Genomic DNA, 27,917 nt, shown 5'->3' with positions numbered 1-27,917 from the left:
ATAAATTTATCAGATTAAATTTTTATTGAAATTTTTGGATATTAAGATCTAAGTGTGTTCAAGATCAATTTACATTTGGACATCGTATAACAACATCGGTTTACATACACATCTAGGACAATACGTGTTAGATACATCTAGTAGAATTAGTTTGTGGCGCAAAGGATATGGGGGCACAACAGATACATACATACATATATGGCATTCGGGACATACATAAATGTCTAGTTAGAACTAGGAACTCTACTAGCATACAGATACGAATGGGTATGTAGAGCTATATGTACTCATAAATTCGTAATGGGGATTTTTCTGATACGACTGACTATCACCTAGGATCCATAAATACATCCATGACATTGTGTTGCATTGATATGGAGAGACGTGTGGAATGTTGTGGAAGAATTTGGAGAACAAGCTATGTACAGGATTGGGCATTGTCATTCCCATCAAAGACGTTTACTCTCCGGAACTGATGGAGCTGCCGCAGAGAGAACCGGAACCAGCCTCCAGTTGCATGTGGGACATGTTCAGAGCCTGGGGCGGATAACCGAAGCCGTGACTGCTCAGGGGAGTGCCCGTGGGACTGTCCAGATCCAGGGAGGGGTTGATGCGCTTCTCCTTTTGCCGGCGATTACAGAACCACACCCTCACCACCTCCTTGTCCATGTTGAGGCGCTCCGAGAGCTGGTTGATCTCCTCCGACGTGGGCTTGCAGTTCATGAGGAAGGCCTTTTCCAAGGTGGTCCGCACAGTGGTCTCAATCGAGGTGCGCTTCTTGCGTCGGCGACCGAGTATGCTCTCCGGAGTGCTGGTCAGACTGCTGGTCATGGTGTTGATGTTGAAAACCCCTCCGCCGGACTTGGCCACAGTAGTGTCCGCATCCTCAAGCCACTTCTGGAGCAGGGGCTTCAGCTTGCACATGTTCTTGAAGCTCAGATTCAGAGCCTCGAAGCGGGAAATGGTGGTCTGCGAGAAGTCGTTGCCGTAAAGTTTTCCCATGGCCAGGCCGACATCGCCCTGAGTGAATCCCAGTTTGATCCGCCGCTGCTTGAAGGTCTTGGCAAACTGCTCCAGTTCTTCCAGGTCGGTGGTCTCCTCCGGCGATTGCTCCAGCTTGGCCATGGCGGAGGCCACAGTGAGTCCTGCCTGGGGCTTGGGGGTGCTCTGTTGTTGCGGCTGCAACTGCTGTTGGTGCATGCCGGGAGTGTTGGGGGTCATGACGGCGCTACTTAGTCCCAAGCTGTTGGCACTCATGGAGTTCGGAGGTGTGCGCTGCTGCTGGGACTTGCTGTGCCTTGGAACGGGGCTTAAGGACGGACTTCTCAGTGGGGACTTGGCCACCGGTGTGGAGTAACTGGGCGGCTGGGACTCCTCGCGTTGCTGCTGTTTCATCTGCTGGAGAGCCTGAAACTGGGCCAGGGCCTGCAGCGAGTTCTGCAACAGGAACTGGGTGGCCAGGTTCGGATTGGGAAAAGCCTCTGGTGCCAATTGGCGCACCATCTCGATGTAGCTGTGCAACTGCAGCTGCAACGCCTGGTGCATGTCCTCCGGAGCAAAGCCCATCGGCAGGGCCGGAGTTGGAATATTGTCTGGCTCGTCTTCTATTTTCAACTCCGGCTTGGCTTCCGCCAATCGCTTGGGCGGTGGTGCCAAGTCCAGCACTTCGTTTTCCAGCTCCGGGTCGAGTTCTCGGGCTTGGCGCTTGCTGCTCAGATTCTGTGGCATGTCGCAGTTGTCGGCCAAATCGAGCTCCTCCTCCTCGAAACTCTTGCCGCAGTCTGTAAGAAAAGCAGAGAAGATATTTTTATGTAGTAGATGATTACGGGTAGTTTGCTTTTCAATTTTCCAACTCAATGAAGTTGAAGTAGCCACCCGGACTGGCCAAAGCACGCGGCGCATAATTTGATTTTAACCAAAAGACTGTGCAAGTTTTTCAATAATTCTTCAGCTATTTTGTAGGGTATACTAGGGTCTTTTTGACTTGGGATGGAAGTTAAGACTTGAAGGAAGATTTATTATAAACTATGATATATCTATGAGAACCACAAAACTTATTATTCAAAAATTATATCTATAATCTCTATAGTGGAAAATATTTGTAACTGCTATGATCAAAAATGATTTTTATTTTGTCAAGAAAGAGTATTAATCTTGGGAGTTTCTTGAACCCAGTTTCTTTATAGACTTTCAAGGCAAATTTTATTCAATCTTCCAATTGAATGGCCATCCTTTTTCGCTATCCTGTCCAATGTCTGGGTCCTGCGGTTAGCTACGATAAACGCTCAAGCGGAAGGGTTTGCCTTTGTGGCTTCCAGGTCCTGCTCCTTTTTTTGAATTTCCCCATCCAGCCACTCCCAAGACTGTTGTTGAAAATTCAATCATGCATAATAATTGAAAAATAGCCATACATCAGAGGCCAAGCAGGAAGCTTCCTGAGTCCTTTTTTCTTTGATAAATGCGCAGCAATAAGAATCATAAGGCTCAGATTTCATAATTTTGTAAAGAAAGTATTGCTTCGAAATTATGAGATGGAAACTTCCGACACTAGAAATTTGATATAAAGTTTGGCGAGACTCGAATTTAAAGATCTAGCAGATAATACAACTACTCTACTACTCTCTAAACCGATTAAAAAGGGATATTATAGCTTTAAGCCGATTTCGATGTCTGATGTTATGCCTGATTGCGATGCGGGCGTTGAAACTGCAACTAACTTGCATGTGGGCAGCTGTTTTTATGACTTCCATTATGTAGAACGGGGAAAGTCGATCGCGCCGGCAATAAAATTAGCCATTGCGAACCGACTGGGAACCAGTCAAAAATAAAAATTGGCCAAGGGTTAGGCACAGTCAAAATTTGTCACCCTTTTGAAAACTATTTTGCAACCCTCGTCCTATAATTTTGAATTTGAAAATCGTTACAATTTCGAATGCACGAGTCGCGGATTAGGAGAGAATGTAACTTGCCATTGGGTGGGGAATTAGACGACATACAAGCAAAAGGGTTACAAGCTGCATTGTTATCCTGCAGAAAGAAGGCAAGTCAAGAAGCCTCGGGAGCAAGTTCAACCCAAATAAGAACACAGTGCTGTGATCCTTTGTGTTTGGAATACGCCTGCAGCGAGCTATCCACGATCCAGGATCCTCGCTTCTCCAGCCAACATTTTCGAAAACCCAAAACCAGGTGATGCCGCTTTGTCTGTCTTCGGGGCAGATGTGTTATCCTGCTGACGAGGACGATGCTGAATGCAAGTTCCTCGTCGTGCCACAATGGCAATGTGTGAATGTTTCCACTGACAAATGAAGTGTTGCCTCTATTTTGGAAAATTCTATATACTCCTTTATGTTGATGCACTTTTTAGGGGTTGATTTTGCGCCCCGGCAGTACTGGCAGTCCTGGCAGGGAGAGTAAAGTGCGTTTCAATTTATGGGAAAGATACAATCGGCAATAGAGTCGGAGAGAGAGTCCTCTGCTGGAGAGATTTATCGCGATAGAGAGCGTCAGTCCGAAAATCCAATTATCCTTGCATATTCCATGAATTTTATGGACTATGAGCTTAGACTATAGAATTTTAACAATTATAATGGGGATTGGAAGAAATTTATAATTGATTAAATATTTTTGATAGGGGAGTTTCTTAGTTTATACGAAAATATATACTTCTTGACTTTGATTTTCTCTTAATCATTAACTAATGTCTTAAAAAACTTCCTTTCTTTTATTAAAAATGCAAAAAGCCTTCCATATAATTACTTTTTCAAAAGCACTTATGTATTGGAGAACTTGTTTCCCTGTGATATACAAAACGCCCATGAAAACGCCCTCGAAGGCTCAGAATTCACAAGCACCCAATCAAAACCGCTGATTATAATATCCTTTTCCCGCTTCCTTTTTAAAATTAACCTTCAATTAACTTCACGCAACCAAATCCTTTCAATTTGAATAACCGACAGAGGGGTTACTCACTCAACAAGTGGTGCTTAAAAAACGAGGTGGCGAAGGGTAACCCTTCCCTAAAGGTTCACACCTCGATGCTATTCAAATGATATGTTAAACAGGGTTGAGCCGGATCAACAGTTTGTCCTTTTTTGTGGGCAATGCTAATATGACGGCACTTGAGTTTTTTTTTTGGCGGTGGAAGTCAACCCTTTTTTTATTGGTAGGGAGGAACCCTTCCCCCGGGATGTTTTGACAACATTTGAATATGCATAATGGAGAGGTGGGCTCAGGCTCGAGGGTTAGGCACCCTTGCCATGATTGACTCACCTAATTTATGTAAACCAATAAAAATGTTAGTTTAATTGTCAACTAGGGCCTCACATTTGTTTATATTCAAATGGGGTGGATTTCCCCCGGCATGTTTTTGCATAGATTAGTCGCAGCCTGTTAGGGGTTGGCCTTTGGTTCTGCGTCCTTGCATCCTTGCGTAATTGCTATCGGGGCCATCATTTAAATGCGGCGTTGCAGAAATTTACATTTTGACAAATTGTTATTTCTGTTTGTTTGCGAACAGAAGAGGGTCGTGTTAGGGGTCAGCCAGATAACTAAGGGGGGAGGTCAAAAGAGCATAGGGTCTAGCAAGGATGATCTCCAGTTTAAGCTTGTTTTCCTCTGGGGGTTGTTTTCGGGGGTGAGTGTGTGGGTGGGTGGTACTCCTTGCCAAATGGTTCAATGGAAAATTAATAATGGAATAAATTAAACTAATTTCAGAGAAAAGGAAATAGTTTTTAATAAATATTGAACTTCTTAAAGCGACCGAAAAGGACCTTCGTCCTGGCTCAGTCACACTTCCGTCACGTGCTAAACAGCACCTATAAATATTATAGAAGCCCCGAACCTAATGCCTCATGACCAGCCACAGACCCAACTCGAGTCCTTAGTCCTTAGCCACACTTCTGAGTTACTACCTATGCCAAACCCAAAAATAAACCCAATGAGGCTATGAAACTGGGAGAGAGGGGTTGCGGGGCACTTTAGGGGATGCAGTCGATTGCATATTGCAAAAAAAAAAAAAAAGTAAAATAAAATAAAAGGATAAACTGGAAACTATAAAAGTGGTCCTCTGTCTATTCGCCAATGCAGCTCGTGTGAGTAATCAATTTAGCCACAAAGTAGCCACGTTCCGACACGAGTCGGGAGCAGGATAAAAAGGACATGCCAGCTGAATGCCTGCCCAGGATTAGCTATATTATGGTATATTTACCTGATAGAGAGCGCAGCGGCGAGGGTGGTGTGGGGGAGTTGGACATGTGTCGCATAACTGCAAATAGAAAATAATAATTTTTCAATTTTCAATAATGTTCATAAACACACAGAAAAGCAAAAGAAACTAAAATGCAAATGACACGTAGTCTTCCAGTACAAATAAATGGACAAGGCAAATAGGACTTCGGAAAGGAAATGATGGTTGGTGGTGGGGGAGTGTTGAGTGTCAGGGTGTTTTCTTGCCATGTCTGGGCCGTAAAATGTCCATTAGGAATTCGGACATAACACATTTCTTATGGCGCATATAACATGCAAAAATTTCTTTGAGTCCTGGGCTGAGTGCTTGCGCTGTAAAGTTTTTTAAGGACTCATTCCAAAGGCTCATAATTTTTAAAGTAGTTTACAGACATTGTATAGTATTAACTGACAAAGTCTTTAATATTTATTCTTTTCAATTTCACTCCAAATTTAATCCCAAATCGCACCAACATTCGAGGGAAATTCTTCATCACCTTTCATCCCTTTTCTACTACTGTCCAGTCCAGAGCTCCTTTTTTTCGTGCCATTTGGTTTTTTGTTTTGCAAAGTAGATATTAAATTTATAGCTCCCCGGGGGCGTAAGCAAAGTAGTATCCTTGCACGGTCGAGCAGGAAAAAGTAACATATTTTTACGACAATATATTGTCGAGACTTGGAGAACCTCGGACTTGGCGAATCCTTGTGCATAATGCCGAGTGCAGGACAATATAAATATACAGATTACGCATTGGCCATTCGGCTGGCGTTGTCCTTGTGGTTGGGTAATGGCAGCCCCCATGGGATTGGGGCAGCTTATGGCGGAGTTGGGGGGCATTCTTATACCCTTCCACTTGTTGGCAGGATGGCAAGTGGCATTAGTCAAAGGATCATTGGGATTTTAGGTGTTTAGATGATCTGCATGTATGGCAATGTATGTTTCCCATTTTTCACCCTCATTTTTTGCTTAAATATAATTAAACAAATTTACCTTTTGTGGCTAATTTGGTTTCTTTTTTTTGGTAAAACTATTTTCCACGCTACAAGCGTTTTTTTTTCTAAAAAATGTTTACAAAAAAGAGACCCTAAGGCTGGAGAGAAAAAAACATTTCGATTTTCTTTGTTTTCGTGCAGAAATACCCCCGAAAAAAAGACAACGTCTTGGGCACAGGTAAAAAGGACATAGCTAGGATGCAAATGAAAACAAAAAATCTCCGATCACACGTCCCACTGTGAGGACGTTTCAAGGACAGCTGCTCCTGCTGCCCAAAAACGACACCATCAGCAGCAGGACATCGCATCAAATCTATTGCAAAACGCCATGAAATCGTCCATCTGATAGGGAAATTGTGTGTGTGCGCCTTCTATGAATACTGTCCTATGTCCTGCATCTGATCTCAGGACCCTCTGACTGGGATAATGTGTGGGCGTGTAATCATCATCGGTGCCCTTTGTCCATGCTCGACTGGTTCTATTCTCTTAGTACTTTTTTGGGAAATTTATTGCTCGAGAAAGTGAAAAGTTTGCCAAACAGGTATTGAACGGAAAGAGGACTATAAATATACAGCCCAGAGCCCATAAAATGTGGTTTATTTTTAAGAAGGATTTAAATCAATGATATTGGAATCATTCTTAAGTGATTTAATAAAACACATCTGGAAAGGCTCCCTTGCTATCTGAGGTATGAGTGCGTTATCCTTGAAAAACTCACATGTGTTGGCTGGTTGAGAATTTTCCTGGCAAACTTTTGTTGCCGAGCTTTCCACGTTTGGCGATTGTTGTGGTGATGTTGTTGTAGTTTTTGTTGTTGATGTTGCATCCCAGAGATGCTGTTGTTGTTGTTGTAGCACCATCATGATTAGATTTTGTGTTTTTTTTTTATTTCTTAATTTATTAAAATTAAAATGCAAATACACTTGGAGTTGTCACGAATGCAGTCACGCTCTTTTCGGGCACTTTTCTTTGGATCGGTGTTGTAGTTTTTCTTGTTTTTTTCTACTATAAGTTATTTTTTTGTCGAGAGCACTACCGTCTTCGTCGGCCTTCGATAACCGAATGCAGTCCAGAGCCACGATAAACATTTACGTTTGCTGCAACCGCTGTGGGACACGTTAACTGGCGTTGCATGCCGTTTCTTTCTCACTTCCTCCTTTCTGGCTTATTGTTTTCCCAGCGCCTCTCACTCGGCATGAGTGTGTGAGTGATATGCTTTATGATTTGCAGCGGCAGTTTTCCTCATTTCACTCCGGCGCACTCCGACCTCCGCTCTCCATTCTACACTCTCCACTCAAGCGACCCACTCGCACTCACACACACACACTCAAGCGTTCGCTCAATCTCACTCGCCATTCAACCCTCGAGGTTCACAGGGTGTGTGGAACGTATTCTTTGTCGCCTGCATTCTGATCGGAATTTCCCTGCACTCCATTGTTGCGCTTCCCCTGCACATTTTCCTGCATTAGCATAGGCCACAATCTGACTTTTCTCCTCCGAAATGGGTGTGGCCTATGTATTATGCATTTCGGGCTTTTCTTTATTCTGATTTTAGATTTTCTGCGCAATATTATTACTAATTTTGCATATTTTATCTCTTGTTATGAAAAATTGTAATTGTTTTTTGAAGGTTTTCTGTTTAAACCTCTAAGTTTTGGATTTATTTTATAAAATATATTTTTAATTATTTTAAGCCATTCAGACAACCATAAGTATCTCACTGACATTTTCCACATTATTTTTATTTCCTCAGTGTCTAGAAATCGTTCGGTATCCTTTTCTGAATCCTGCAATTCTGCCCTCCAGTCAGCCCATCATCTCGAGAATTTGAACGTGATTATATAAACACAAAAACTCACTCATATAAACATCAGTGAAGCCATCGCACCACGACTCTGGCTGGTAATTACAACAAGTGCGACGCTTTTTCCTCATTTTCTTTCTCTCTTCATCCACCCACCCACACCAACACCAACACCCACACACATGAGCTGCAATTTTCCTCATGTATTTTCCAACGAAGAAAGCCAAAACGGAAAAGCGCTTATGCAGCCCTGGCGACATCGCATACTTTTTATGATTATGACTGCAAGTGCACTTTCTTTTCTCTCCCCAAGATTGTGGGAGCTTCAGGATGGAAATGGGTGGAAAATTCGTTCTCTTTTCTCCCATTTCCCTTTGGCTGTACCCATTTCCCGTTGCTTCCGAGCGTTTTAATTAAAATGGCAAAATTGATGTTTTTCCTTCAGGAATAGACTTCCTTTTTACTTTAAATCGTGAAGTAATTAAATAACACTTATTTTAGATAAAAGAAATTACATAATATTTTATTAACTTGTCCCATTTAATATCCTAATTCATAAAATTAATAAAAAACAAATAGTTTTTTGGGTTACTTAATATTAAAGTGACAAAATGATTGAACAACCAGAAGAAGAATAGAAAATCAATAATAGCCTTCGATTCTCCCCCAAAACTAATTTTAAGAGTTATCCTTTTTGGTCCAGGGTCCTGCTGCTGTTGCTCCTGATTAAACTTGTCACTGGGAGACAAAAGATAAACAGTTCCTCACTTTGGATAGTTTTCCCTGTCTGTTATTTTGTGTTCATGGGCGGTGTCTAGGCAATTTGATTATTTGCCAGGAGCAGACAGTTCTGGACAGCGCAGGACACACCAGAATACAGACGAACACTGGACTGACCGGCAAAATAATGGGGGAGGCCCATACACAGTCGTCGCCGCACATGGCAACCGAGAAGTTTCAGGCATTGAAATTAATCAAGAAAATAAACGCTTGGCAGAATCTCCGGGAAGTTGGCGCGAGATGGTGGGTGGGAGGAGGCGGTAACCACACACACTTTGCATGACGAAAACAGACGGGACAAGGACAAGGACATCGGCAGGATGCGAAGCACTAACTCGGAACCCCATACAATTTTTGGGTGGTTGTGAAAACTCTAACATTTCCCTGTCGTCCTGCGTCGCCCTGTGTCCTTTTGTTGTTGTTGTTGCAACGCATTAAAATGACATACCAATTTGCGTTAAGCAAATAAGACGAGACTAGCATTTGGTCTTCAGTAAGATCTATTTTTTTTTGTTTCTCTGGACAGGGCCAGGGCGAGGCTAAGTGGTTGGGGAATGACAGTTTTATTTGGGGTTCACAGCTCTTTACTGCCGGGTTGTATTTAGATTGAAATGACGAAAGTACGAAGCAAATTAAGGATATTCAAAAAAGAAAATATATAATATAAGTAGTACTAGTAATATATCTTAATTTTTTAAACATATAAGCAAGCCATAAGGCAGGCCACCATTTTAAAAAAATCTAGAAAAAAACATGGGTTTCTACATACTACACATACTATTTCATTTCTTTCAATACACCAAAAAATGGGTTAAAAAAACTGGCACATAAATCAATAACATTTCACCCAAAAACTTGTGAGAAAATTTTCCCAAAATTCCGTTAGATATCTTGTACTTAATCATGAACCTATAGCAAAAGGAAAAAATAAATAAAAAAGGAACCGCAACCCTCATTTTCTCACCCAACTCTAATGAAAAAAATCGCACAAAAAATCACCCAAAAATTCGTCTATTGTTCAATTTGAATTTCTTTCAATTTCAAGATATTTTTACCTTAAAAAATTACGCATTATTGGGGTACGTTCACCCTTAGGTAGGGCGCAACTAAGGGGTTGCTTCTTCTCAGAGTATATGCCTCAGAGCTAAGCTGTGGAAGATCTTGGGTAATCCTCGACAGTGATCCTCAATTTTTACCCTTGAGTCCTATTATTTTCTTCTTGTTTTTTGCCTGTTTTCTATCCCAAAAAAACGGTGCGCAATTTTCTTCGCCATTGTGACTGGAAAAAATCGGAAGAAAATATATGATTTTTTGTCGGGATTTCGTTTTTTGGTCGACAGCGAAGGGTTGCAGTAGCGGATGACAAAGATTTTCTGTGGCAGATTGCCGCTGGGCAAGTCGAAATCAATAAACGTTAATAAATAATCCAAGAAGGGAAGATGCTGCTCCACGAATGCGGAAGTAAAAGGACATTTGGAGGCTGCTTTTGTCCTTTTTGCTCTATTGATTTCCGTTACTGAGGTTTCCTCATCGATTTGCACTCGCTTTAATCGGGAACCTTCCTCTTTTTTATTTCGCATTTTGGCGCGATATTTCTGTTGATTTTTGTCCTTAAACGATGCTTGGGTCAGCAGATGGATGGAAGGAGTTAAAAGGATGTTTTGGAGGGAAGATGGCATAGAGAGTGATTCTTTTGTGTTTTCTAACGGTTGCCGGTGAATAGAGCTTTCAAAAAATAAAGTACTATCTGTGACAGCTCATGGCCCATCTCCACCTCCAGCTCTACAGGGATGTCCTTCATCCTAGTCGAACATAAATCTATGCAAATCTAACCCTTATGCTTCTCAGCAACCATTTTAAAAAATTCACAGCATTAAGTTCCATTTAAATGAGGGTAGGGTGGTGGGTTTAAAAAACAAAAATGGATTTATGATCTTTGCTTTACAGCTTGTAAAGCGTTTTTATTGGATTTGCCGCCACCCTTGCCGGAATCTACTCCCCGAGGCGGAGCTCAATTGGCCATAAGCTGCTCAGAGTACCGGGTCACAGTTGGTAGTGACACCAGTTTGAGTCAGAGCTTTCCTGTCGCGTCTCCCTCTGCCAGGGTGAGTTCTTTTTTTTCACTTTTTTTTTGTGTTGTGTCCCTGTCAAAGGTTACCTCATGCAATTGTGGTTCGGTTTTTTTGTCCGCCACAAGCAACCTTTCAAGACAACCCGACTACCACCCACCGAATGACCCCAGCAATGACCCACCCATCCACAAGCCCAGCAACCCACTGGGCGCACAAAGTGGTTTTAAATTCCATTAAATAAAGTTGTAAAGGTTCCCCCGTCGTACTTGAGAATTTTCACGCATATTATGTTCGCACTTTTGTAAAATTTATTAATATTTTAGTGATTTCAAATGGAGTTTGTATGTTGGAAATTCTAAAGTGGTTGGGAGGTGGGTTTACTTTCTAAGGGATTTTGTTGGGGTTACTGGTTTTTGGGGTAGGTGATAGTATGGAATGTGTTCTATTATGTTGAGAGCTTGTAATTGAGTTGAGTTTTTGGGCTTGCCTTTGATTTGGAATATAAGGAAGAAAACATTGATTGTTTAGGAAATAAAAATTCTTAAGAATGAAGTGCTCTATATTATAATGTCTGTTTCAACAAATTAACAAACTATTTTGTAAGGTAAACTACCAATATATTTTAAGTTGATGACACTACCCCGTCATACTCCATTCCATTTATAAATAAATTTTTTCTTTTCTCAAACAATTAATTTGAGCATAAAACTTACCTTTGCTGGGGGGAAGACATAGTCGACCATTTGGCGACTGCTCGTAAATGCTGAGGTCCTTCGGCGGCACCACACTCGTCGGACAGGCTGTCAGGATGGCGCTCGACGGCAGTGCCTGCCTGATGGGCGGAAAGGATGTTGGGGCCACTTCGCGCAGTTTCTTGGCTTGGCCATTGCCATCGCAAACGACCCCATGCCAATGATGGTTATGCTCCAACTTAGAAAGCGCTTCTTGGGGCTTCTCTTGCTCCAGCTCCTGCTCCTCGGCCGATTCCTGCTCATGGAGAACTTCCTCCTCGTCACGCAACTGCTGGTGCTTTAGCTGGTGTTCCCGAATGAGACGATCCCGTTCGTGAAAATGCCGGACGAACAAGTGCTCACCGTTGTGGTGGTGCGGCTGTGGTGGTTTCGGTGGGGTTAACGACTTGAATGTCTCTGTTTTCTGCGGAACGAACCCTACCAAGCCGGGTGGCAGACTATTAATTAATGTGCCCATTGTCCTTTGCTGGTAATGATGTTGTTTCTGTTGCTGCTGGAACATAATTTCGTGCAGAGGTATTAGAAAGTCTGGCAGGGATTTCTGTCTCGTTGGCTGGCTGTGGTGGTGGTGTTGCTGGTGCTGGTGTTGATGGCGCTGCTGGAGTTGGTGCTGTAGTTGCTGCTGTTGCTGTTTGATGGATGCCAACGTTTCCATGCCAAAATATGAGGCCGGCAGACATGTCTGGCCATCCTCCATCGGGAAGATACATGCGGAAGTCATCTGCGAGGCAACAACATCCTTCGCCAACTCCCCGCTGCCATTGTTGCTGTTGCCATTGTAATTATGATATCCGAGGCCCTCAGCTGGCCGTAGATACCAGGGGCTTAATATTGTTTTGCCACGACAGCTTGTAGCCTGTGCTATAAATCAAAGAGGGGTTTGCAAGAGAAAAGGGTTAGCAATTGCATTTTTATAGACTATCCAAAATGAAGTGAGAATTTGTTGCTTTTTTGCCCCAAAAAAATAGCTGATAAAAATGGGATAAAAAGGGTTAGAAAAAAAGGGGTTTCGATGTCATTATCAGCACTTGCTGGCCTTTCACCCCTCCGCCAGTCAACACACCCCTCGATCAGCAGCACCTCCACCACCCCTTTTCCCGGATATACCATATTGCCAGTGGAAACCGTTTATGTCACTATCAATTACTCATCATTATGCGACTTTGATACGCCCTTCCACCTTGTACACCCCTTCGCAACGCCTCCTCCTCCTGCCCCATTTGGTTACGCTTTGTTTTTTGTTCCAAGGGGGTTGTATGGGCGCCATTCTGGCCAATCAGTTTTTGTTCTATTCCAATCATTTCATTTATGACTTTGATCGATTATGAAATCTGAACATCATTTGGATTTTATAGATTTTAGATAAGAGGCGGGGGGACTCAAAATTGAACATTTGTTCGAGCTTATCGCAGAGACACGCCTAGGCCGGGTCATAGGGTGACTCTATTAGCCGATTGGTGTTACGAGTAGTTGGAAAAATGCATTCAGATGGAACTAAACCAGGAACTCTCTATGATCATAAAATTATGAACACATCATCTGTTCTCTGAATACTTGATGTCTACTTTTTGGGTCTTACGAGGTGCCTCTGTGTGGTCCTACTTCTCAATTAAAAATATTTCCAAAGAAAAAACATAAAAAAAAAACGTATATATATTCTGCAAAAAAATTCAATCGCATCCATTGCGTAATTGAAAAATCCTGAAAGGATCGACGGGTACAAGCCAACTGCTCCTGTCTGCCAACTACTATTGCGGGGTTGCCCCTTTCATTTTCCCCTAGTTTCACTTTTTTTGTGCCCAATGTGTTCGCCAGCCGGTGCATGCAACAAAGGAGCACAAAGGATAAAGGATATTGCCGCAATGTGAAATCAAATCGCATAGGAAAGTAATAACGACCTGGAAAGGGGGACCAAGTAGGAGAGCAGGATGCGTGCTAATCGCCATGTTGCAGGTAAATATAATCGCACAAAGTAACAATGCAAAGGCAAAGGATACCTTGGAGCGCCTTCAGCGATTTGGTTGAAACAGCTTGCCAGGCTTAGGAGCACGGCAAAAGGATGCACGGCTCCTGTTGTAGCAAATTGAGCCTGAAAAAAGGATTTAATGTTCAGTTTTTTAACAATTGCGGCTTGTGCGGCTGAAGGAGCAGCTGCTCCTTGCAACTGCAACTGTGCAAGCAGAGACCTTCTCCACCTCTCTTTCTATTTTTTCTCATTTGATTGAAACTTTCACCTTTGGATCTTCATCTTTCAGGGAGAGTCGCCCCTCCTTCTACTCCTGCGACAGATTGAAAGGACCTTGACTGGCACGAGTATTGAGGCGGTTTGACAGGAGCAGTTCCAGGACCATTCATCTATAGGAAACAGGAAGCATTCCCAATAATTGAAAGTCAGCTTTCGGCTCACCCACCCTCATTTCATTTTCATTATCCCCGGCACACTCCGATTCCTGGCGACAACCCTTTCTGCATCTTCAAGATGTCGCGTGGCCAGCACAAGCCAAAGGGGTGTCAGAGGGTTAAGCGGTGACTAATATTTTCAGAATTGTTATGCTAAAGAATCTTCTGGCGGTCTGTCGGGTAATGTGACTTTCTGCGGCTTTGAGGGCTTTGTTCTACCTGATACCGTAGACATAAATCAAGTTAATACCCATAACAGCGGCTCTGATCCCAACTGACTACCAACTGCTCAATCACAATTAAATATCCTCAACTTCTCTCATTACCCCGTCGATAGTTGGCGCTCTAATGAACATTTTGTGGTTGCCTTGGCGGGACTGGGTGATTTTTTATTTTCATGTATCATTAGCCATAGGTCAGAGTTTCATTCATGAAGTGTTCTGCGTTGTGTTTTTTATGACCCACAATGAAGTGATCATGAATGCCATACAGTAGCCGCAGCCTGGTGAGGGAATAAATAATTTTTGGATACAAAAACATTAAAAGAATACATTAAAATTGTAATGTATAATGAGAAGAGTGCCAGTCGAGATAGCTATCTCTTTATATACATATCAGATAATCTTTCTGCCAAAAAATACATTTTTTAAGCATTCCTAATAATGAAACGCCAATTGATTCTCCAGCCATCTAATTGAAATGCTATTTTTAAACCCAAATTATGTTTGTAGAAATAATTGGCTTTTTTGGATATTATAATTCTGGTATTATTCCAAGCCAGACAGCCCCCTCTAGGCTTTTCTCTCGCCCAACTGGCTGATGTAACGAGTCTATTCCCAGCCCAAAATAAAACAAACTAAACACAAAAAAATAAATAAAATACATATTAAAATAAAATGAGCCGGCGGATGAGAGAGTTAAAAACCATTTAGAAGTGTGTGCATTATAATTGCGGCGATTATTTCGGATCGGGGTCATTAACATGTGACATTCGCAGACACAAACACAAAACATTTAAATAAAACCAACAAACAAATGTCCAAAGAGTTGGCGGCGGAGAGAAAGAGATTCCTGGGATATCTCCAGATGATCGGGGGGCCATCAGAACTTTCTTCTAGCCACCGATAAGACTTGGTTTTTGGAGAATCGCGGTTAATTGAAGAACGCCGAGATTTGGGAGGAAGATTCGGGCCCAGTTCTAAGCAAGAGCCATAAATTTGTTGTTTGTGGTTCCACTAATGTGATTTCTGTGGTGAGCTGGATCCAAATGAACGAGAGTGTTGTATTAGCCAAGCCACTGAGGCGTGTGGATGACCCCTCGCTGCCTCCCATCCAACAAAAACAATAAAATTTGATTGTATAAATTGCCAAAGCGCGTTGCCAAAAAAGTTTAGAACTTTTCTGTCCGCTGCCGGGCGCGCAACTCCAATTTAATTATTGCTCTCGCAACGCTCTTACCCGTTTTATTACCATGGCCAGCCGGCATTGGGCCACGTTAGTATCGCTTGTTCTAGTCGGTCGCGTTTTGGCCAACGATCTGTTCTCCCTGCCACCTGCCACGAATCACAGCGAGGAGCTGCTGGAGGACTATGGCCAGTTCCTGCTCTCAACCATGAACCGCAGCATCGATCCGTGCGAAAACTTTTACGAGTTCAGTTGCGGTGGCTGGAAGAAGGCGGACGTGGTGCCGCCGGAGGCCAGGAACACGAGCTTTCTCCACGCCATTCAGCACAAGATCGACGAGCAGATCCTGGGCTTCCTGCAGAATGCCACAAAGCGAGAGCTGGGCGATCTGGGTGTCAATGGAACCAAGTCTGCGGAAATCAAAGCCAAGCAATTCTACGCCAGCTGCATCGAAGTAAAGGGCAACTTGTCGCTGGCCTACCAGTACTTCCAAGAGCTCGACGAGGATCGTCTCAAGGACTCCAACGCGACATTCGACTGGATGTACATCAACTTCATGTCTAAATATGACATCTACCCCCTAGTGCCCATGAAAATCCACTACAACACAGCCACTAGGAAGTTCGATGTCCTTCTGTCTCCGCCCACGAAAGTCCTTGCCGGCTACAGTGAGGAGCAAATAAAAAACATGACCAGGGAGTTTGGCTTAGATGCCAGCTCGGAAACGGGCAAACAGTTCATTGAGAACTTTAACAACCTCACAAAGTTCGAAAGGAACTTAACATCCATGACCAAGTTGCGAAACGAAACAGAGCGCCTTAACTTGAAGGACTTTGTAGTAAAACACAAGCAGGATCGCCTGAATTGGACGCGCTACTTTGAGCTGGCCTTCAACGGCAGCCAAGAGCTTCAGTGGCCAGTGCTAAACCAACTGGACAGTGTCAACGACTTGGTCTATTATATCGAGCAATCCAATCTGGACACTCTGAAGAGTTACGTCCAAATGCGAGAGCTCCTGAAATTCTATGCCTTGTGGAAGACGCAGACCAGGAGTGGGGGAGTTTCGAGCGAATGTCGCTCTTTGGCGGAAACCTACTTCAACTACGCTCTCTTGCCTTGGTTCATAGGAAAGGTCTTCGACAAGGACCGACGGGCTGATATACTCAGCATAGCAAGGGACATCAAGGACACGTTCTACGACCTCCTCGATCACTACACCTGGCTGGATGACGAGACGCGGTCCCAGGCCAAAACCAAGCTGGCTTCTATGGACGTTCTGGTCGGCTACACGGATGACTTGCAGCATCGGGAGGTGATCGATCAGGTGTACGCGGACATCAATATGACCAGCAACTGGTTCGAGAACTTGTGCATCCTGGAACGCAGTCGAGCCAGGATAAGGCTTCGCTCCGTGGACAAAGCCCTGATTCCGCTGCTGATGCCCACGAGAACCGTTAACGCCTACTATGCGGACTTCCTTAACCTGGCCTTTATAACCATCGGCATGGCCCAGTGGCCCTTCTACCACTTGGACTTTCCTGATGTTCTCAAATACGCTGGAGTTGGCAATATTATAGGTCATGAGATGGCCCATGGCTTCGACTCCTACTGCTATCAGTACAACTACGACGGCAAGAAAATCAACTGGTGGTCGTCGGCATCCTTGAGGAACTTCAAGGAGCGCTATCGCTGTCTGGAGTCCCAGTATAACAAGTTCATCCTGATGGGCGTCCAAACCAATGGCACCCTCACCTCGGGCGACAACATAGCCGACAACGTGGGCACTCGGATGGCCTACTACGCCTACAAGCGGAAGAGTGGGGACAAGGCGTGGTCGGAGAAGCCTCTACGTGGAGTGAACTTCACCAACAAACAGCTGTTCTTTGTTAAATTTGCTCAGACCTGGTGCAATGGGAAGGACAGTGGCGAGAAGCTCCGGAGGCTCAAGACGGATGTCCATGCCTATGACGAGTTCCGGGTACAGGGCACTCTCAGTAACATGCCCGAGTTCAGCGAGGCCTTCAACTGTAAGCTGGGCACCGAAATGAATCCTCTCAAAAAGTGTGTAGTGTGGTGAAATAAAGTTTTAAAACCTAAAATTAGTACAATATTTTATTAATATAATTTCGATTTAATAGCTTTCTAATTTCATTCTTGATGGCTTCATCTTCTACTCAAAGAAAGTTTATCTTCCTTGGAGTTATTAGCGATTTCTTGGTCCTTCTGTCCGAACAAAATTGATGTTCTATGGACGGAACTAACGCCCCCCACTTGGAACAGCTGATGGCCATCGAATAGAATAGAAATACTAATTGATTTGATGCAGAACCTGACTGTGTAAACTCCCTCACTGAAAGGTTCTCGAACAGTGGGCGGATCCCGGCAATATTTGTCTTTTGACTTTGCAGCGATGACACCTTTCTCATTACGAATTAATGGCATTTCGGCCTGGCCAACAAAAGGTGCAACAAAAGAAGCAAGAAGAAAGTCAGTCACTGGGTAGCCGAAAAAAAAAGGTGCAGAAAGTGAGGCTTTGGCTGAAAAATCGTTGGCATGTTCTTCTGTTTTTCCCAAAAAGAAAAACAGTTTCTACTATCATTAGTCGTCACTTGAGAGTCAGATAGGAGTACAATGGAAAAACGATGGAAAAGTGCCGGGGCAGAAAGTCAAAAGGAAGCGAAACCGTTGCACCGAAGGATGCAGCCTGCATACGAAATACGAATTAAGGATATGTTGGTATTTGCTTAAGGATCTTCGGGCTTATCTCGGGCGTCCGAGCGGCGGCCTAACGGATTTTCATGCATTTGTTATGGATTTTCGGCGCCAGGTCTCTTATTAGCTGGCCAGGACAGGACAGTCGATCGAACATAAGCAGGTAACTGATCCTTGCAACGGCCAGCCTACCAGCCTTTACACTCACACAGCAGGGAAGCATTCTGGATCCTGACTCCTGACTCCTGGCAGGTCGTAAAAACGCACTGCAGATAGATCATTAATTTAATGGCTTTTGTGCAGTTGGAAATGCAAAGTGCAATCCCCGGACAGTACCTACATCATACAACTGATCGCGGAGGTGGTCTTCGGGGCAAATCAAATTGCGAAATCTCCTCTCGGGAGGCCCGGGGAAACCCTAGACAGCACTCCCGTATCCTCTCCATCTCATAATTGCATTTGCCTTGCACAATGGACCAGTCAAATTAGCCTTCATTTGTAATCTTCTAGCACAGGTTGCCGGTCTCCGCCTCCGCCTCCGCCTCGGCCCTCCTCAACGCTCTTCCTTCGATACCTATTCGATCGCATTAATTTCATTTATGTAAACCATTGCGGCCGGGGCTTGTCCTCGGTAATTCGAAAGGCGTAGACGGTGTAATAAAAAATCAACTTTCCGGGAGAATCCCGGATGGGTGGGTGCTGTTCGGGATGGGAGCTATAGCGGGTAATCTAGTTAAGATAGGGTTTTCTGGTAAGGTTTAAACTTTAAATAAAAATTAATCAAAAGTACCATAAGATAGCATCTTTCCGTTTAAATATATTTGTATAATTTAACGTTTATTTATTTTATAAAGGTCTTATATAACAGCTTATAAAGGTCTGCCTGGCAACTCTCTCTCCTCACTTACTGTGCAAACAACTTGCCAAAACCATGTTTCCATAATTACATGCAGAATGCCTTTTATGCCACGGCAACCTGCTTCCGCCGCTTGGCCAATAATGCCTCATCGCCAGACCCAGCCCCAAGTCCCAGTCCCAGTCCCAGTCCCAATCCCAGCCTCAACCTCAACCTTCACCCACCCCATGCCGAATTTCTGACCCACCATCCTCATCATCTTCATCTGGCTCCACCATCGCAGCATAAATTGAACGAAAGGGGCGTCGTCGCAGGCCAAGTTAAGAGTTCGGCTAAGCCAACAGCCGGGCCCAGGTATGAACTACCAAAACAGTTGCACTTGCCTTGGTCTTCCGATGGAAGATGGAAGAAAGCGGCAGAGGCAGATGCAGGAGCAGCAGAGGGGTATGGCGATTTGGATCGGGAGGAATCCATCGGAGCTCCCGCTGCCAAGTCGGGTGTTCACGGTGAATTATGAAAATCGTTGCGAAATTAAGTTAAGAACGTTTTTTAAGCTTAGCAGGAAGTAAAAAGGCTGCAGTCGTGAATATAAGAAATTGGTATGGAACCGTGAGAGGAGCTTGAAGTTAAAATAAAATATTAAAATATTATATTGATGCTTTTTTATTAATAAACTTTTGCATGAGTAAATGTAGTGTGATTAAAACTTTAAATCCTAATGATTATTGATTCATTTTTTGTCTAAAACAGAACTCATCGAAATCTTCAAAAGTCTTCAACAAAAAAATGGTTTCCCAAGCTTTCAAGTTTAGTTTCCCATCTCTAATTCCCAGCCAGCCAATGGACCTCTTTCTTTATTAAATGGAGATGATCAATTTAAATATTTTGCAATTGTTGTTCCCGGTGGTGTAGTGGTGCGTGAGCGCCCTGACCCTTCCAGCTTCCATGGTGATGTCGGCCACTAGGAGCCACGGCAGCTGATGCAGCAGCAACATCATTGGAGCGGGGCAAATGCATTCGCATCTTGATGCAACCTGCTGCTGATGCTGTTGCTGTTGCTGCTCTGGCTGCTGCTGCTTTTCCCGAGCTTGCCGCCTCCTCTCGAATTGTATAAAAAATTTGCTTCATTTTATTTTCGGCCGCGACCCGCGTCCGCCTCCGTATTTCTGGACGGGTAAACGCCCCGGCTCTGAAGCTCCAAGTCCCCACTCCCGAAACCAAAAACGCAGGCCAGCCAAAAATCCAGTAAAAAAAAACACTTAGTGATTTAATGGATTGTTTAACTCAAAAGTTTAAAAATTGAAACAAAAACTCAAATAATATTCTTCAAAAAATGGCTTCAAAAATAATCTATAAACATTTTAAAAATAAAAAGAAATAGCCTGTTAGGAACTATTATTCGATTTATTTTTCTCAGTGCTTAGATTCTGACTTTGGCTTCTGCTATATTTTCTGTATTTTTTAGCCAACGATTATCTAAATTGCATACGAAATTATTTTAATTAAAAATCTAATTTTCTTAGCAGCCTTACAAGGCCAAAATAAAAGAGTTTTTTTCATTTAGTTGCCCACCTTCATTTGGAAAAAAATTGTTATTTACCATATTGATCTGGAGAGTATGGGAATTTTTCGGGTAGTTGTCTTGTTTGTTCATTGAACCTTTAATTTGATGCGATTAAAATGATATTAGTGGATCACTTTAAGGCAGCACACCACATCTGTTGCAAGTTGCAGTTATCTTCGGTTCGTTAAAGGTTTTCCATCCACGATTCCCCGGACCTTTCCCGAAGAAGGTGTGAAGATGTGACGGCGTCAGCTGGGACGCATCTTAACATACGTGACCGTTTATTGATTAATGATGCATAATTCGGTGAGGAATATTAGAAGGGTCGGCTTAATTGACGCCTTTCCGGTAGGGTTTCGAAGGAAAAGGGATCAAAAGGATGGAAGAGATGTATTTACTTGATGGCACCGCGAATTTTGTGCATAATTTTAGGAGTAATAACCATCAAATATAAAAGTTATTTGTATCTCAAGGTAGGGAAGTTCCCATCACTAGAACTACAATCTCCCACCATCCCGAATTGAGTTCATCTTCGGTAACTGGAAAGAATCAAGCTTGAATGCAATTCCATCAACCACCAGCCGATGCATAAAATTTAAATAAATGTTTGATTTGAATTTAATTGCTGCGGCAGAACCTGTCTAGGCTCCTCCGGAGAACCTCAATTGAATATAAATCAAATGCAACCGACAGCCGCGCATCAGCGTGCGATCAAAGGGACGCGCTAATCACACGCTGGGCCAAATAGGATCTAATTTCCACACACGAATAAAGACCATTTTTTATATAAACATATTCTATGATGAACAAAAGACCGGCTATGGAGATGTGTTTATAGAGAGATCAGGTGCAGTCGTTGAGCATTCAAATTTCGCGCATCTTTCGGATGATAAATGATTGCAGCAGGTAAGATAGGTAGAGCTACAAGATGCGAGATGCGAGCTGGCAGCAGGTAATCCAACCATTTCAATTTGAATTTCGACAATAATTAAGCGCAACAATGGATTTATTGGGTTTTCCCTAGCATCCACAGTCTTCAAATCGCTTCTGCGGTTCCCGCTGCCAGAGAGCCTGCAATTAGTTGAGAACTCAAGACCCTATCCCTTCCTACCCCATCTCGTGGCAGTTGCAATTATAATAATTATTTTCATTCATGCCGCGTTGCATTGAGCGTCAGCTCCAACCGACAGCTCGTCTCTTCTTCTCCCGGAGATTCGATTGGCGAGATAAATCCGAAATGGTTTGAGTTCCTAACGCCGTTTCCCTTTTGTAATCCCGGCCTGCTGTTCTCACAGAAAGTGCCAGTAGTGCAGGTTACCGGTTGCCAATGAACTGGAAAGAGGATGCATTCAAATCGTATGTTTTTCTTTGCATTTCCGGCACTAGTTTGAAGACATTTCACTTGATTTTGAATAAGTACCCTTTTTTTTTGGGTAGGGGTATTTGTATTCCGTTTTTTCTCAGACCTTCATCAAAATGAACAAAAAATAGGATTTATTCCACTCTATTATTCCCATACTAGTTTAAATATATATTTCAGAATAAGGGTTTATTTTATCTTGAGATCTTCTACATCTCAAGAAGCTTTTGGTTTGACTGACAAAAATATTTAAATAACATTTCATTTACAATAATTTATTAACTATTAAAAATATACAAGTACTCCAAATAAATGAAAGCTTTTCAGTATAATATTCTGAATTATCTCAAGAAAAGTATCTCCAAGCTCCTCCATCTCCAAGTATCTAGTAAATGTGCTTTTATATGGATGCATCTACGAACTAGCCCACCTATTACCCATCATATACCCATAGTAGATGTGCTATTGTGTGGCTATGCCTCGTTTATGGCAAATTATTGTTCAAATCGTAATGAGAAGCTTGGCTTTAGACCTCGGTGATGGATCTCCCCAAATGCTAACGATCTGGAGGCCGTCCAAAAATCACGAATCTCTAACAGAAAATCTAATCAAAGAAATCAACTTCGGTGAGTTACATTTGCCTAAATTGACTTTAATTTCCGGTCGCGTGTTGGACTATATATACTCGGATATTGTTGGGGGCCCTCTCCGCCTTTGTTTTACATTAAATTTTTGATAATTGCGGCACTTAAGGAGATTTGATTTTTTCGTTGAGGTTTTGCATGTCACGGAGGCATTTCCGAGCTGGATCAGAGGAAATGGATTTACATATGAAGATGAATGAGATGCTTGAGCTGATCTCTAATGATTCCTATTTAAATTTTATTCAACCTTTGGGTCTCCGCATGGGCTACCTTTGAAATAGAGGTCACTGAAAGTGTTTTGAAGTCCCCAGGGCGAGATCATCAAAATGGCAAAATGGCAATTTCAATAATCGAAAGAAAACAAGATGTTCCACCCTCCCTGCTACGGGTTGGGCAGGAGCAACAGGATGTGCTAGGATATCGCCTTTTACCCTTTGCGGCCCCTTGTGGGTATTCTTGTCCTTGCGCCTCAAGATGGATGAAGTGTTTGGCAACCCTTTCAATCTTCATAAATGTTCGCACTCGTGCCACAGGGCGTTCGTTGTGAGGCAAGTCCTCATTCGCAATATTAGCCCGACTCCCTTGTGTCGCATCCTTTTCTTTTTTTTTTTTGTTATCAAGATGACGGCGACCCTTTGCCAATAAAAAATGAAATCTGTTTCGATGCATAAAAAATTGGAAATCTCATAAGCATGCGTTTGGCACGAGTACTGGCCCTGGGAGTGTTCACCCCTTTTTATGGGTCTGGGCTTGTTCTTGGGGTTAAGAAGGCCGTGAAAAATGGCAAGGTTGTTGTTAACACATTGTAAATACCTCATTTTTCACTTAACGGGTTTTTAAATACACATATGCTATGGAGTGGGTGGTGGGGGCTATAAAGTGCCTGATATTGGGTCTATTTTTCCGAATATTATATTAATCCGAATTACATATATATATTGTATATTATTTAAATTAAATATTAAACATCAAAGATTTATTTAAAGACTCACCTGATGTTGCTGCTGCCTCTTGGTGGGTAATGGTACCTCTCTCCGGTGGCGACTCCATGAATTCCTGCTTGACTTGAATCTGCGGGGCGCGCAACAGTCCCTCAAAAGCCTCCTTGGTGGGTGGAACTGGTGGGCAGATGTCTTTAGGGGAAAAGCCATTCAAATGGCCAATGTTAGCGGCATAATTAGCCGCTGATTTAGCCGCTTGTGTTGCCGTTTCTGGGAGTTGCAGTTGATCGTTGACTAGAGTTGTTGCAACGCCTCTGCCAGTAATTTGAACATTAACACCTGCTGTTGTTGCTGTTGCAGATGCTGGTGGTATTGGTGTTGCAGTGGCAAGGCAGTGAGTGGATGCTGCTGTTGCTGATGGCGACGCCAGCAACATGGTTGCTGCTGCTGCTGCTGTTGCTGCTGCAGTTGAGCTCAAGTGTTGGTGATGGGAATTGTTGGCGAGTGTTGTGGCCAGCAGTAATGGCATAGTTGTTGCTTCTCCTCTGGCTTTTGTTTTTCTGTTTGTTGCTTGTTGCCTTTGCAGTTCGTCAGCAGCAAATTGCGTCGCTTTGATTTATGGGACCGTCGACTGCTCCTTGCTGCCTCTGGCGACTTGTTTGCTGCTCCGCTTGGTGTCTCAGATTATGATATTGACCCATGGACCGCTGGCGATATATATTCTGGCATCTCCTGCTGCTCTCCCCTGAAACCCAGATGATAATTAAAAACGTCTTCTTCTGCTGAAAGCCTAATTTGCTGTTAACTGCTTTTTAAAATGCTGTTATTAAAAAAAATGAGTACTGGGCCGATAGGCGATAGCGGAAGTTATTGATTTGGCTCATATAACTGACCAGTACTATGCACATATTTCACGTGACACTCACCCACCTCACGTTGCAGGTTGCCCGAATACAATGGATTGCTTTTAATTTTTCTGGAATTCGATGGCGGATGTTAGCATATAACTTTATTGCAAAAAAAAAAACTGGATTAGTGAGGGGTAGGTCTGGAATCTATGACACTTTACTGAAACTAACTTAGTTAGTTAGTTATATAAACTAAACACCCCAAATTCAGTGAATTTTGAAAAATTCCCATGACTCTCGGCCTGTAAAATCAGCTCCCACTACTTCCAAATAGCCCGCCATATCATTTTACAGCAGTAGACGCCATAAAGAGCACTTGAAAAATAAACTTTATATTATTATGCAAACAGAAAACGGGGATGGGAAAAGGTGAGTTTGTCAGAGCGGCCTGAAACGAAATTGTTGTAAATTGAAAACAAATTGAAGTCAAATGATAACAGAACCGAACCGGGGTGGGATGGGTGGTTGTCTTGCAAGTGTCAGACAGCTCAGGGCGATGAAATCAAAGGAAATGGAAAATTAAACTACATTGACAGAGACCAGAATAAAACAAGAACAAGCCGCCTGGTGGAACGATCAAATGCCCCGAACAACAAGTCACCTGCCCCGATAAGATACGGCGCTGAAAAGTGCATCGAGTTTATGGAAATGGGGAGGAGTGGGGCCCACTGCCATTTACATACATAACCATATAGACATAGTTGGGAGAGTGTGGTGTGTGGTAACTAACATTAATGGCACTTGTAAACAAATCAATTGAGTTGTCAGTATCGACGGCAAATTGGCCCGTTGCCAAAGTGCCACACGAAGATTGTTTATCAATTTTTGCCGGCTCGGTAAATTATGTTCTTTGCATGTCAGCAACCAATTGCCAAGAATCGTTATGCCTGCCGGCCACATCAAAGCACCGGCTTTGGCCAAATGCAGTCGCTTTTTTTTTCACCCAGACCCAGACCTGTGGCTCTTTTGGCTTTCCTTCAATAATTCCCCCAATCGAGCTGGTAATTTCTTATTGCCACAATATCGAACGCTTTTCTATTTTTGTTTAGCTTTATCTTGTTTTAAAATTAAACACAATTGCTTACTCTAGTTGGGATCGTATCGGTTATCGTGTAAAGCTCTACATAGCACTTGGTGTGTCTTCAAATTGGAATTTGTGTTTTCATAATTTTGGGTTTGGTTGTAAAGATAGGACGAGTTCGATGATGTGATTTTATTTCTTTAAGATATAGTTCTGTATGGTTGGGTAATAGTTGTGATATCTTAGATAATAACCTAAGCTTTTAGTATAGAGTGGAATAAGGAAGTCTGTTTCTGGATTTCTTTTTTCAAAATGTCCTTCGAGATATTAATCGTCAGTCATAGCCCTAGCATAGACCTCATCGTGACACTTGTTGGCCGTCAAACGCACATGACCAATTAAGGACTCGCACACAGAATTCCTGAGGCACCTCATTACCAGTTCGACAAGTCAGGAGACCCTGTTTCATGGCTACATCTAGGGGGGATCTATCTGATCCGATGATCGTCCCAGTAAAGTGTGTGGGCGATACATGGCAAGTTCCTGAAGAAAACTCACTTGGATGATGGCGCACCTCCTTTCTAGTCTTTCCTTTTGTAGTTTGCTTTTTTTGTTACTTTTTTTTTGCTGCCATAAGATGAGGCTCCTCGCCACGAGCGAATTATAATTTAATTGTTTATTGTGCCACACTTTTGTTTATAAATTGGAAATGGCAACGAGAGCCGCGACAGCTTCACGCCCTCTGTAACCTTCTTGGAATTGAGGGGAGGGTGCTGATCTTTTGGGACAGTTCTCCGAGACACGCTTTTTGATTGACTTCCGACAAACGACTGACTTAAAAAAACGCGCAAGGAGATATGGGCAAAAAGTATAAAAAAACACAGAGCCAAGAAAAGAGAAAGAGCAAAAAGAAGCCAAGTTCGCGACGACTGCCGACGACGTCCGACGTATCCACAAAATGTCAAGCGAACACAAAAAAAAACACATACTTTTTTTTATAGAAGATATTGGAGAGTGTGGGTGAGGTGTGGGGTTGTGAGGGCATTCAGGCTCCTGTCCTGTGTTCGGGTGTGTGTGTGTGAGCTATAAAACCCCCTGACCAGCAGGTGGTGGGGGTGGTTGGATGGGCGAGTTTTGGGGCGTTTGACTTCGTTTTTCATCGTTTTTCTCTCCCCTCGTATTTTTTTTTGCACGTTTCCCTGCACGAGGTTTTAAAATCAAAAGCGTCTATTGTGTGGGTGGAAAATACATACAAACATTATATATATATGTATGTGTGTGTGTGTGGAAGTGCGGGTGGCTGGGTGGCCTTTATCGCATTTGGAATTATGTATGTATTGCCTGCCGCTGCTTCTGTGCGCTCCGAGGAGAAAGGTTCGTTTGGGTATAAGTGCTCCTAACTTGATTTGTAGTTTTTCAGCGGCATAGAAATGAACTTTTGCATTGGATGGAAAGCGGTGGCCAGGCAGGACTTTTGTGCGAAAAAGAGAAGGCTATTGGGCTATATGAGGACTCTAATATATAGTGACTAGATTAATATAATTGATTCAATAGACGAAGGCATTAAAGCGAAATCTTTAAAGTTATTTTAAAGCAATAACATTTACTATTTATAATTATTCCATTTAAAATGTTTATAGTTCGGATTTCAAGGTAAAACTAGCAATACTAAGTTAGTTTATTTGTCCTTGATAAATAAAACCGCTTTTTAAAATGCTCTCTAGTTCCCATTACTTTTAATGCCGTCGGCATTGCACTGAACCCATATTACGTATACGCCCTGGTGGCTTCTTGAAAATCAGCAAGTAAACGCAAAACTTGCATTACAATAATGGCGGACCTTCGAACTCTTCGCTCTTCTGTCAAAAAGCAACTATCGAAGCAAAAACAGAGACTAACTATAGTATGTAAGCCAAAAGAAACAGATGAAGCGGCAGCAGTCAAAACGCGATAAACGCATAAATTAAAATAATTACGAAGGGAGACTGTTGTCTTTTTTTTTACGCACACACAGCTATAGAGATGAAACAAAAATGAAAAGAGCGGCGAGGACGACAAACGGACAACAGCGTTGCAACTGAGAAACTGCAATTGAATGCAACTTGACCAGGCCAAATCGACAAGAAGAAGAGCAGAACTAGTCGAAGAAGAAGCAGCAGCATCCAGAGACTATGCACTCTAGAAAATTTTTGATTTAAGTATTTTATAAGAAAAGGGATTCACAATTTAAAGAAATAAAACAATAAACATATACAATTGTATATTGATTTTGGGTTTGGGATTTTTAATAGCATACTTATATTATATTAAATAGAATAGATTAAATAAATATATATATTTCCTATTAAAAATCGTATTCTCAAAAAATATATAAATATTCCCACCTATAATATAATCTTAATTTTTTTAATTAATAGAACTATTTCTCCAGTTATAGTGCAGATTTTTTCCACTCGACAACTTGGGATCCACAGCGGTGCAAC

The 27,917-nt window shown here is 42.7% G+C and overlaps 2 protein-coding genes across 5 annotated transcripts; one reads left to right on the top strand and one right to left on the bottom strand.

The window, feature by feature from the left end:
• Window positions 1–5: 5 nt before the first annotated feature.
• LOC6497030 (POU domain protein 2) lies at window positions 6–26,294 on the bottom strand. Of its 4 annotated transcripts, none has more exons than XM_001962851.4 (5): window positions 25,993–26,294; window positions 23,557–24,250; window positions 11,586–12,485; window positions 5,207–5,263; window positions 6–1,781 (listed from the first exon to the last, which is right to left on the bottom strand). In XM_001962851.4, the coding sequence occupies exons 2-5, from the start codon at window positions 24,032–24,034 to the stop codon at window positions 460–462; spliced, it is 2,757 nt and encodes a 918-aa protein (XP_001962887.1). In that variant the 5' UTR covers window positions 24,035–24,250; window positions 25,993–26,294; the 3' UTR covers window positions 6–459. The 4 variants fall into 4 exon arrangements, with proteins under 4 accessions (XP_001962887.1, XP_032311181.1, XP_044572436.1 ...); XM_032455290.2 differs by lacking the exon at window positions 25,993–26,294 and adding an exon at window positions 24,432–24,498; XM_044716501.1 differs by lacking the exon at window positions 25,993–26,294 and adding an exon at window positions 24,436–24,491.
• Window positions 15,154–17,506, top strand: LOC6498469 (neprilysin). The gene has a single exon (XM_001962852.4). The coding sequence runs from the start codon at window positions 15,496–15,498 to the stop codon at window positions 17,503–17,505; it is 2,010 nt and encodes a 669-aa protein (XP_001962888.2). The 5' UTR covers window positions 15,154–15,495; the 3' UTR covers window position 17,506.
• Window positions 26,295–27,917: the final 1,623 nt, after the last annotated feature.

This window comes from Drosophila ananassae, chromosome 3R, assembly GCF_017639315.1.
Source record: "Drosophila ananassae strain 14024-0371.13 chromosome 3R, ASM1763931v2, whole genome shotgun sequence".
Lineage (NCBI taxonomy): Eukaryota > Metazoa > Arthropoda > Insecta > Diptera > Drosophilidae > Drosophila > Drosophila ananassae.
The sequence above is the reverse complement of the archived record's forward strand: the minus strand, read 5'-3'. Positions and strand labels throughout refer to the sequence as shown.

Coding starts and splice junctions, on each gene's coding strand:
- LOC6498469 (XM_001962852.4), top strand. CDS start 15,496: ATGGCCAGCCGGCATTGGGCCACGTTAGTATCGCTTGTTCTAGTCGGT.
- LOC6497030 (XM_001962851.4), bottom strand. CDS start 24,034: ATGCCATTACTGCTGGCCACAACACTCGCCAACAATTCCCATCACCAA. Junction 12,486..23,556: donor AGAGGCAGCAGCAACATCAG/GTGAGTCTTTAA, acceptor TTTGATTTATAG/CACAGGCTACAAGCTGTCGT. Junction 1,782..5,206: donor GCCGCTGCGCTCTCTATCAG/GTAAATATACCA, acceptor CTTTTCTTACAG/ACTGCGGCAAGAGTTTCGAG.